Here is a 12,600-nt window from a genome sequence, read left to right on the forward strand (position 1 = left end):
GCGCAATGATGTCACTCCCAGGAAGTGATGTCACTGTGCCTGGGAGGCCTGTTCCCACACCATTTCCCCCTGCTAGCCAGGTGTGTGGAAGAATAGGGTGGGAGCAGGGAACTGGAAACCCTAGTGGTTAGGGAAAGCAGAGTTTGGGGAGTACAGTGAGTTCAGTATGGTTGCAAACAGGAGTCCCCAATGTGGTGCCCACTGGCACCTTTTCTGGAGCTCACCAAGTGTTTTTAGAAAATGGGCATGGCTGGATGGGTTTTGTGACCTGCAAGGCTTCTGATTGGACACTGGAGGTCTGATTAGCTGAACAGGTTTTTAAACAGTCACTCCAGAAACAGCTGCCACCACTGCACAAGGATTTTCCCTGCATTACTGAGTGTGTGTGCAAGAAAATATTTTTAAACAATGTGTTCATTTTAAAAGGCACCCTCTCAAACAAAGCTTCTGCCTAAAATGTTGAAAAGTTACCATCAGAGTTATGCATAATCTTACTCCCTGACATTTTGTAGTTGATTCTGCCTCCTGCAGCTGCCATTTTGTAGTTGCCCCCACCACTCTGTGTCAAACTTTCCAAAAAATTCGGGAACCATGACATTGAGTCTGATCTCCAAAGCTGCCATTTCCTGTAGGTAGGGTTACCAGGTGTCCAGTTTCTTCCCTGGACAGTCTTTTTGTTGTTGGACTGACCAGGGGAAACAGAGTTTTTAAAAAGGGACACCTGTGCACTGAGGGAGTGGCTGGACCACTACCCGACCATCTGGCTTCCTGTGTGCCAGAGGAGTGGCTGGCTATCCAGCTCACCCAGCCTCTTGCACACTAACAATGATGTAAAGATAAAGTGCCAGGCCCTCCCTGTTTTTGCGGGGGCGGGGGGAGCCATATGGCAACTCTATCAGTAGGGAAACATTTCCTGTAGGGAAACTGACTTCTGTAGTCTAGAAATCAGTTATAACTCTGGAAGAAACTCAAACTGAGTCTGGCAATCCCACACCCAGGGAACGAGTCTAGGAGCTTCAGAGTGTTCTAGAGGACTTCCTTATTGTGCCAGGAATTATGTCATTCCTGTTGTGACAAGAAAATCCTCCAGAATGTGTGTACGCTTCGCATGTGCAAAAGGTAAGTTGCCCCCACGCATGCCCCCACAATCCCTCCATCCCTTGGGTTGGGCTCTAAAGGACCTGACAGAGAGATCAGATCCCCTAGAGAAAATGGCTGCTTTGGATGGGACTCTATGGTATTACACCACTCTAAGTGGGTCTCCCACTTGCCTAGTCCATTAGGGGATAAAGTTTCTATAGGATCTGTTGGTTTTCTTGTGAGGAGAGAGTTCTGGAATGCTACAGTGCTGGGTAATCTGATATATATAAAAGGCAAGCCAAATTGGCATCAACTCACTTTTTATCCTCACGGAGGCACGCTCTGGCTTGAGGCCGCTGCAAAGTGCCCACTTGCCACTAAGTGTGCTGAATTGCAAGATGTGAGGAGAATTGCTTAGGTTGTCGATTCAGCAGGCCCCCTCCCAGCAGCAAGTGGGCGCTTCACAGCGGCCTGGAGGCCAGAGCAGGAGGGCGCTGAAAGGAGGCTTAATCAACAGCCTAAGCACTCCTCCCTGCGCCTCCCTTCAGCGCCCTCCTGCTCTTGTCTCCAGGCCACTGCAAAGCACTGACTTGCTGCTTGAAGGGGGTCCACCGAATCTGTTTGCTAGAGCCCATTGTATTTTTTCACACAACAGGTGTTGTTTCGAGTAGTCAGAATTCTAAATGCAGCTTTTCAGCTACTTGCATGCAGAAACAAAGAAATCTTTTATAATAACCAGTGCAAAGAAATAGAAGACAACAATAAAAAAGGAAAAATGAGAGATCTGTTCCACAGGATCTGAGAAATCAAAGGGAAATTCAAACCACGGCTCATGATGCTAAATGATCAACACAGAAATACAGTATCTGATCAGGAAAAAATAAAGGAAAGATAGAAAAAGTACAATGCAAAACTATACAGAAGAGATGGAAGGATGACAGATACTATTGAAGAAGAATATTTTGACAAAGAACTAGAAATCTTAGAAAGTGAAGTAAAAGCTGCACTCAAACTAATAGGGAGAAACAAAGCACCTAGTGAAGATGGAATGCCAATAGAGCTATTTCAAGCTACAGAAATTGAGTCTATCAAAGTCTTAACAAGAATCTGTCAACAAGTATGGAAAACAAAACAATGGCCACAGACTGGAAACGCTTAGTCCACATTCTAGTTCCAAAAAAGGGGATGCCAAAGCAACTATTGGACTGTGCAAGCAACGTGATGCTCCAAATTCTACAGCAAAGACTCTTACTATATATGGATAATAATAACATACTTTGGAGACTGCTTTGAGTGAATGTTAAGTTGTCCTGAAGGGCTATATTGAAATCAAATGTTTTTTATTATTATTAATAATAATAATGAGATGTTCAAGTTAGATGTTCAAGCCAGATGTTCAAGCCAGATTCAGAAAAGGAAGAGTCACTAGAAATAATGTTGCATAATTTACAATGGCTAATGGAACTTACCAGGGAATTTCAGAAGAAAATCAGACTACGTTTTATAGATTACAGCAAAGCTTTTGACTGTGTGGACATGAAAAGCTATGGACAGTGTTAAAAGAAATGGGGATGTCATAACATCTGATTGTTTTGATGCACAACCTGTACTCTAGACAAGAGAATATGGGGAAACAGAATGGTTTTGAATTGGCAAGAGTGTCAGACAAGGGTGCATGTTATCTCCCTATCTGTTCAACCTATATGCAGAACATATCACAAGGAAAGCTGGATTAGCTCTAGAAGGTGGAGTGAAAATTGGTAAAAGGAGCATTAACCATTTTGAGATACGCCGATGACACCATGTTACTGGAAGAAAATAGCAAAAACTTGAAACAACTACTGATGAAGGTTAAAGGATAAAGTGCCAAAGCAGGATTACAGCTGAACATCAACAAGACAAAAGTAATAATGACTACTGAGGAATTACACAATTGTAAAGGTGACAATGAGGAACTTGAAATGGCTCAAGATTTTCTATTCCTTGACTCAATCATCAACCAAAAGGGAGACTGCAAGCAAGAAATCAAGAAAATTGAGACTTAGAACAGCTGTGAGGGAACTAGAAATGATTCTTACAAATAAAGCTGTCTCTTTGGGGATCACAATCAACATAATCCAAACTATGGTATTTCCCATTACTATGTATGGATGTGAAAGTTGGACAGTGAAGAAAGCTTGATAGAAAGAAAATTGATTCATTTGAAATGTGGTGCTGGAGGAGAGTTTTGTGGATTTCATGGACAGCCAGAAGACAAAGATCAAATCAAGCCTGAATTCTCCCTAGAAGCTAAAATGACAAAACAGAGGCTATCGTACTTTGGCCATGAGAAGAACAGATTCTCTGAAAAAGTCAATAATGCTAGGAAAGGTAGAAGGCAGTAGGAAAAAAGAACAGTAGGAAAACGAGAAGCCATGTCCTCCAGTTTGCAAGATCTGAGTCTGTTAATGATAGGATGTTTTGGAGGTCTTTCTTTCCTAGGGTTGCCATAGGTTGGAGTCAACTTGATAGCACATAACATAACACACACACACACACACACATTTATTAATTAATATACATGCCCAGCATGAGATAACATCTAGATCCCAGATATTTCCTTCCAGAGTAAGCAACATGTTCTCAAAAGGTTTCTTCTTACCAGCCCTCTGCAAATTTCGATCTGTTTCCTTTGCTGGTTATATTTACAACTATTTAACTCCAGTATTCCCTAAGCAGGTCAGATGTGCCTTATCAGTAAGACCAACAAAACCATCAAAAGTCATTTCTGAACATTTATAAAGCTTCTTCTGGCTTTCAGTGCCAATGAAAGAACCCTTTTTAGTGTGACAAAAGCCTAGAGGTCACTGTCCATCTCCAAAAAGGATGGGTATTTAATGTATGTGTAATTGTTTAACTTGGGGCTCCTTCTTGTCAATCTTTTCTTCCTTAAAATGCCCTGTGGACTTTTGGGCCTTGTGTATAAAACCTCTTCAATCTCTTTCTTTACATTATAGAAGACTATTTGTATGAGTACTACTGGCAGAACAATTTTTTACATCACTATGTTCTCTGGAGCATCAGCACATTTAATGACTGACTGTTATGATTTAAATATCCCAAATTATTTTTTATTTCTTAGAACAATGTTTTTTTAATGCTGATTCTAATTATACAATGTAGAATTCATTCCCACTAATAAAGCAATTTAAGTATCACAGAACACTAAATTATTTAAATCCTTCTCTTCCTTTTTATCACGTCAGGTCTCCAGGATAGTTGTAGTTACTATGCCAACTAGCTGCGTGCTGTCTATATTTAGATACACTTCTGCTGTTTTTTGCACATGAGGAAAGAAAATAGTTTAATAGAAATACATCTTAGCTCCTAACAGAGATCAACTGCCATGAACTCATGTATAGTATTGTGTTTTATTCGTTATGTGTGACTAAATAACACATTATTTACACAATAAATAAACAATTCATTGGAAAATACAGTAAAATTTACTTCCATATTTATAGTGGCAGAATTCTCAGAAACAGATTTCACTTTCACATGCCAGATAAATATATGACACACTGAAAAGCATTCATGTGGAATCAGCCACAGCACTTCAATGCATGTTTAAAAAAATGTTTTTTACTTACACTTAATTCATCTTCAGGATTGCCTGTTCTGTCACTGGTTCGTTCATCCATTGTACAAAAATTCAATAAAAAAGACCAAAGGAAATTCACACCAAACACTATAAAAGTCTCAAATAAAGGACCTACTACTAAAGACTATAAGGAACTTTTGCCCAAGAGGGACTGGTAACGCTGCCCAAGCAGACCTCTGGGGATGGCATCGTTTTACACTAAGAATTTCCACTGGTAATTTCATCTGCCCAATCCTTCTGTTGCTGTGAACATTTTTTATATATATACTTGATATATATATCAAGTGGTACTTGATATATATATCCAGTACCACAAGGCCCCAAATTTGAATGCAGGAATTATTTTCATAATGATTGTTTTAATGGTTTACATTTCAAAACACATAGCAGCAATGGAAGTCTATGTGACATTAGTCTCTTGAAGCCTGGCCTTAAGAACATTGATTTGGAAATACATCTCACTGAATTCAGTGAGCTTTAAGGCCAACACAGATGTGCAGAAGGCACATTACAAGTTTACACTGACTGTCCTCAAGGGAGTCTAAACCCTTGTATACAAATCAAGAAAATTCCCCTGCAATGTTACTAGAACTTTAAAGGATAAAAGAGAAGTCATTTAAACACACACACACACACACACACACACTTTTTTAGCCTTAAAGTGCTAATAACAGAATGGGAAGGGTCCATGATCTGTGCTTTTACTTAATGATTTATGCTTCACTTTCTTTCGGCAGCCACACCTATATGGGTTTAATAATAATTTGCTCTCCCTGGTAACTCCCTGGTAAGAAAGGCATAGGGATTCTAAGAAGGAATTGTTCATATTTATTTATTTACTTGCTTCATTTATAACATACTTTCTCCCCAATGGAGATCCAAAGTGGCTAACATTCTTTTCTTCCATTTTATTCTCACAACAACCTTGTGTAGGCTAGAATGAGAGTACCGTAACTATCCCAAAGTCACCCAAAAATTCCACAGCAGAGTGAGGATTCGAACCCGGGTCTCTTAGAACCTAGTCCAGCACTCTGAACACTATACCACATTGGCTCCTTCACCAAACTATAAACTCCAGGATTCTTTGGAGGAAGCCGTGACAGTTTAAATTGTATAAAATTGATTTGCATTTAGAATGTAAACAAGCTGTAAGAAACTCATTTATTGTAAGTAAAACTGCAACATATTCAACAGGTGGACACCCAGTGATATTAACATCCTGTCTGTAACACTAGCTAAGAAAAGCTTGAAATGCTTAAAGACATTTCAAATCCAACCATAAAATAAATGCTACAGGAAAATGTTGCAATGAGGAAAGTGAACCACCTTATCCCATTTAATGCCTAAGCCAGTTATAATTTTCACTGAGAACAACACCTGCAATAGCTGTGTCTAACTTCAGGAGATCTTATTGACTTAAAATCAGTTTAGGCCCTAGCAGAAAAAGGAAGATCTATAAATACTACTATATTAAACTAATTTTGTTGTGCTATTAGCTGCCTTCAGTGTAAGGAAATAAGGCAAGATAGAAATATTGTAGCAAATAAATAATAAACTACACTAGTGGGTCAGTTTGCACAGTAATGTAAGCTTTGTATAGGAGTGAATCCAAGGCATCTGTATGTGTCCCCCATATAGAATACTACATGTGGCAAGAGTTGTGCATATTTATGACACAGACATGTGCATGTACATCTGTATGTGAGCACACCTTATACACAATTCACTTGCCTTACAAGGGTGGACTAATGGTGTGAATAGATAGTACAAACCATGCCCCATGTAACATTATACAATGGGAGTTATATGTATGAGCCAAATAGTAAAGAGTCCAGTAGCACCTTTAAGACTAACCAACTTTATTGTAGCATAAGCTTTTGAGAACCACAGCTCTTTTCATCAGATGCTACAACAAAGTTGGTTAGCCTTAAAGGTGCTACTGGACTCTACTATTTTGCTATTACAGATTAACACGGCTAACTCCTCTGGATGTATGAGCCAGAGACTCATTTTTGTGCCTTCTACAGTTCTATATATTCTATTGATGATATGAGCCCACCCATTAACTGTGAAACAATGCAAACTAACAGAATTGGGCAGCTGCTAAGGTAAAGCCAGGATAATTCTAGTCTTTCTAAAAAATGAGTAAAGATCACACCTTGAAAATTTCTGCTGACAGAAGGATTTCTGTCAGCAGAGCACAGCTTTTCCTTTTCATGCCACTGCCCCTAAATGACTTCCAAAATTCTGCTCCTGGGGGATAGAAGACCATGATGAACAGCATAGGTTGGGGAGTCAGAAGTCTGCTATGGGATAATGGAATTAGGAAAAATCCCACACGCACATGTGCAGAAATGATCAGCAAGATCCAACCCATATTCCTGAAGATGAAAGATGAGAAACCCAGGACCTCGTGGATTTACAAGAATAGTAACTTAGAACTAAGAGAAAAACTATGACACCTATGTATCAAATTGGCAGCAAAGGTAACCTTCATAACTACTTGCCAAGACCAGCTGAAAGACAAGTCTGGATTGTTCCAAAATCAGAAGGGTTACCAAAAGGGCAGAGACAGAATATTAGGCAGACCTGATGGTCAATCTGATCCTTCCATTGTGAAAACTGCCAGTTTATTCCTATCCCCTTACATCCTTCGTTCTAACTCATAAGTGGACTTTTGTCTTTTCCCACTAGATTTCATTTCTCTCCTCCACTCACTTTCAGATATATTAATCTCTCTGATGTATTCTGCATTTATGGCTGTCAAAAGAGTTAAAGATTTTTTTTGCAATTTAAATATTTGACCTTCAATCAGAGTTCATTGATTAATTAAATACAATTTTAAAAAGTGATCCGTTGGAATTATAATCCTTGTGGATCCTGACTCCATATATAACTGTCATTAACAGAACTGCTGCAACACAGCACATTTTCATAACTCAGTTCAATCCACATAATACAGAGCCACTGAACTGATCTTAGGCAGATGGGAAAATGTAGCTTGCCAGTTTCGACATTATTATTTATTTAAAAGGGTAGCTGAGCATATAGCCTGGCTAATCAGCCATTCATTTCCCGGTGGCATTTTAAGGATACAGAAAGGCAAAAATTTCTGTTAGCTAACATTTTTGCCTCATTAGCTTTTAATCAAAGCGAGCAACTAAATACACCCATCAGCCTCTCCTCCTACTAATGTGATTAGCTGCAAACTAGTATGTACAAAAACCAAAATATAACTGCCTAGCAAATAGGAAATGATTCAGCTTAATCAAATGTTACCATTTTCAGCCCTTTCCCTACAGCAACTGAAGTTTGCCATTGTTCCAATAACATTAGTAATTGTTATTTCTTATAAAATTGTTTGGGAGAGAAATCTCAGTTCCTGTCAGGGGAGCTAAATAGAAAAGAGTCCAGTAGCACCTTTAAGACTAACCAATTTTGCTGTAGCATAAGCTTTCCAGAACCACAGTTCTCTTCGTCAGATGCATGTCAGGGGAGATAACACCATAATTTTCAAAATAATGAAATCACAATAATAACACTATGCATACAAGAATAAAATGTACATATCAAGCAAAGCCTGATGGTTTGCTAAAACCAACAAAATAAGAGCATTTTTTTTAAAAAAATGACTAAAAGTAAAAATCATAAAGGGAAAGAGGAAACCAGTTACAAAATACTCCATGAGAATAAATGTTTATCTAGTGCAGGACAGATCAGAAATTTAGTCATAAGTAAACAATTGCCAAAAGGAAAACTAGGGGTGCCAGGGCCTACTTGGCATCCTGCTTGGCATCTCCTGCTCCACTCCTGTTCCATGGAGTTTTGGGAACAAAACGGGGAGGGAGAATTACCAATGCACCAACACCACGATATCACCACAATATCACAAACCTAGAAGTGACATCATTGCACTGGGGCAACACTAGGATTCAATCAAAATTCTATGGTGGTCCTCTGTCCCCACCCCTCCCTACCTCTAGCAGCATTTCAGGGAGATAAATGGGCTACAGTGAGAGGAAGGAAGGAGAAAAGTTTTGTTCTGTTGAGTGAAGTGCCTTCTGTTAATGGAAAATTTAGTCTGAATCCAAGTTGTAAACTTATAGGTCAGAATAAGAAACTAGATACACATCTCTCTCTCTTCAAAATCACTACATAGACACATCCAAATATCAATAGCTGGTTTTCTTCCCAATTATAAGGGGAAGGGGGAGAAAACTAATTACAGTTAGTGTACCTACAGCTGTACAAGCAAATGAATTTATTGTTTAACTGTGATTCAAGACAAGAGAAGGGCAGAGAAAGGAGCCTGAGCAGGGTTGCCAACAACCTATAGAAAAATGTCTTGCATCCTTAACATAAGCTTACCAGGTGACGTTACTTACCTCCATGCCATGAAAATTTTCGGCTGCCCAGCTACACATATTAAGTCTCTATGAAAAGGCTGGGTCTTTTTTTCCCCTCCAGGCCCTACTCAACGTAAAAAGGAAAATGTTTTACCTCCTTGCCTAACAGTACGGCTTGGGTTCACCTTGAATGGATGTAAATTCAGGGTAGTCAAAAGGATTTCATTATACAACATGTACTTAACATGAAACTCACTACCACGAGATGTGGTGATGACCACTAGATGAAAATTAGATCATTCATGAACGCTCTATCAATGGAGCTATTCAATGGGACTTACTCCCACAAAGCAGTTTTTGGACTCCAAACTTAATGACAAAACAGAATATCTATGTTCAGAAGCAATATTCCTTGGAATGCCAGATGCTAGAAACAAACAAATGAGAGATGGTGTCCTTTGTCTGACTCAGCAATGGTCTTCTAAGAGAGCAACCCTAAACTGGTCTACTCAGAATCGTATTCAAGTCTATTCAGCTGGGCTTGCTCAGAAAAGTATTCCTAGGATGGTACTGTAAAATTCTCATTTGCAACCCTAGCCAGAATGAAGAGACAGACACAGGCTTGGAAAAAAAGGGCCGTTTATAAGAATAACAATAACACAAACTGCGGCAAGGGCCAACTAAGCGGTACTGGTCAAGCCATGGGATCAACCCTGGACCGCTGCCGTGACCTGTCTGGGTGAGCCCCAAATCCCCGGGTGTAGGGCATCCCTGGAATGGCTGCAACCTGGCCAGCCAGGCAAATGGATCCCCCCATCAAACTCCTAATGCCCCAGCTGTACAGCATGAGGGAAAGACTTGGCTCTGGGGATCCCTGCAAGCATCTGCCCACATTATGGTAGCCGTCAGCATAACGCATGAATGGCAGACTCTGTTTCCCCACCGATGTGGAAGTGCCACTGGGTGCTCACCGGCCCGCTCCCTATTCCCCGATACACTTCTGCCACCATAAGGGCTAAGCCTCTGCTTAGGCCCTCATGCCCCACAGGTGGCTTAAAGTCAACCAAAGCCCTTGCTGCAAATAGTTGAGAAAAATCTTGTTACCCTCTGTCGACAGGTGTGCACCGTTGCCTCGGTAGAGGTGGGCAAATTCAGCCCTAATCATCGTGTGGGGTAAATATATCCTCAAGCCTTCCCCTAGAGGTTTCTTGATAGCTCTGTTAGCCTTATGTTAGGCCCCTTCAATGGCCCCTGGGTTCAAGGCCTCACGCCATACCCTCCGTTGTAACATTTCTGACCAAAAAATGAGCACGCCCGGCCACTGGCTGCCTATCACATGAAGGTCTACAGCCACCTGCAGAGACAGGGCCTTTACCTGGACCAACCCCAAGTCATTCCCACCGAGGTAGAGGACTAAGATGTGAGGGAGAGGACCCATCCTCCCCCGGAACAACAGTAGCAGGAGGCCCGGCCCCCTAAGGCCATGCCACCCTTGCCACTCAACCATGGCCACAGCACTCAGCCCCAGCTGGGATATTATTGGCATTCTCCTGGCTTAGTGGACAGCCCAGAACATCATACTGTGTCCACAAATCTGGATCCTCCACTTTCCGTGGTCTGTCCCAGCACCTAAGGAAAGAACAATTAGTATGGCCTGTTTGAAACTGTGGCAGGGGGTGGAAGTAACAACAACAACAACAACAACAACATTCAATTTCTATACCACCCTTCAGGACAACTTAATGACCACTCAGAGTGGTTTACAAAGTATGTCATTATTATCCCCACAACAAAACACCCTGTGAGGTGGGTGGGGCTGAGAGAGCTCCAGAGAACTGTGACTAGCCCAAGGTCACCCAGCTGGCTTCAAGTGGAGAAGTGGGGAATCAAACCCGGCTCTCCAGATTAGAGTCCCATGCTCTTAACCGCTACACCAAACTGGCTCTCAGGTTCGAAACGTGCCTGACCGCCACCTGCCTACTCACTGTGTCACCCGTGGGGGGTACCCCATGGCTGCTGCCATCAAGGCAGCCCCAATCCAAAAAGAATGAGTGCCAAATTTGACCCCAGATAAGCCAATCTTGCCAAGAGTCCTCTCTGTCATGGCCCAAAACTGATATTTAGTCAATGGAGTCTGACCCTCATGTCGGAACAAAGCACCCTGGCTATCCCTCCAAAGCTCGACATACTCCCTGAGAGCACTAACAAGGCAAAGCTCAGGATCAGCACAGGGGCCAAGGCGAATAGTGGTCCCCTGCTGCATCTGGTCAGTCTTGGACCATCGAATCCTGATGGCAACCTTATCCCCAACAAATTTAACATCCTGTGCCAGCAAGGCTCTACCAGTTGCATCTCTACGGGACTGGGACACCAGCTCGCTTACCCGCAGGGCCCCAAAGAATGCAATTAATGAAGAAGCATGAAACAAATTTCTTTCATAATTAGAGGAACAAACTTCTCTCCAGATAGCCCCCAACCCTTTAAGTACTGTTAGGGATATTGGCTATCTAACTTCGCCAGGTGCCCCCGCCTCCCTGGACCAGCCTTCCAGCATTTTGCAGAGCTGAAGGAAGGACCCGCGCCTTACTGGCAAAGGCAAGAACAGCCAGCTGTCACCTAATGGACTTAACTGAAAGGCCCCTTCCCCGCTGAACAACACAGAAGTGCATTAAGTGTTCCAGCAGGATAGGCCAGAGCTGCTGAAGGCCCACAAAACTCCTAAACTCGTGATACTGCCCTACCGTGTGGTCGTACGACCTCCATGTACTGGGGGCAATGGCTAGCTGTATTGCTCTGTTTGCTTCTGCCTTCCAAGCTGCCAGAGCTCCCCGGGCATCTGCGCTGGCTGACGATCAGCCTCCGGGGCAAGCTGCCAGAACCATTCCATCTGTTGGTGAGACAAAGTATCTGCCACACCATTATCTATTTCATGAATGTGTCTGACTCTCAACAAGGTGTTCAAGCAAAGGCATTTAAGAGTAAAGGCACGCACTAACTCCTTTACTCTAGGTGACTTTGAAGACAATGAGTTGACCATGTGTACCACAGCTAAGTTGTCGCACCAAAAGTGGACTGTGTGGTTAGCCAACTCCTCACTCCAGAGCCATACTGCCACTAACAAGGAAAAGAACTCCAAAAACATTAGGTCTTTAGCCAATCCCCTGGCCAGCCAGTCAGCCAGCCAATGGTCAACACACCAGTGACCTCGGAAGTATACTTCGAAGCCCAAGGACCCAGAAGCATCAGAAGTAACCTGGAGCTCAGCTTTGAGCAACAGGACCTCCCTCCAAAAAGTCACCCCATTAAATGAGTTTAGGAATTCAAACCATACTGCAAGGTCATACTGCATGCCCTTGTTGATCTTCAACCGATGATGGGGAGATCGTAAGTTCTCCATGGCATCACACAAACATCACAGGAACACCCGACCTGGGATGACTGTCCTACAAGCAAAGTTCAAGTGACCAACCAACTGCTGTAATTCCAGAAGGGTGACTTTACGCCTACCAATGAAGTCGGTCAGCCTGTTCCTAA

At 42.0% G+C, this 12,600-nt stretch overlaps 1 protein-coding gene across 1 annotated transcript in view; it reads right to left on the reverse strand.

Moving 5' to 3' along the window:
• LOC129326274 (transmembrane protease serine 7-like) overlaps nt 1-12,463 on the reverse strand; it is a 50,400-nt gene extending 37,937 nt beyond the window's left edge. The window contains exon 1 of the mRNA XM_054974430.1: nt 12,071-12,463. Coding sequence (XP_054830405.1) covers nt 12,071-12,463 — 393 coding nt within the window. The remainder of the gene's footprint in view (nt 1-12,070) is intronic.
• Nucleotides 12,464-12,600: the final 137 nt, after the last annotated feature.

The sequence above is a fragment of the Eublepharis macularius genome, chromosome 3 (assembly GCF_028583425.1).
Source record: "Eublepharis macularius isolate TG4126 chromosome 3, MPM_Emac_v1.0, whole genome shotgun sequence".
Classification (NCBI taxonomy): Eukaryota; Metazoa; Chordata; class Lepidosauria; order Squamata; family Eublepharidae; genus Eublepharis; species Eublepharis macularius.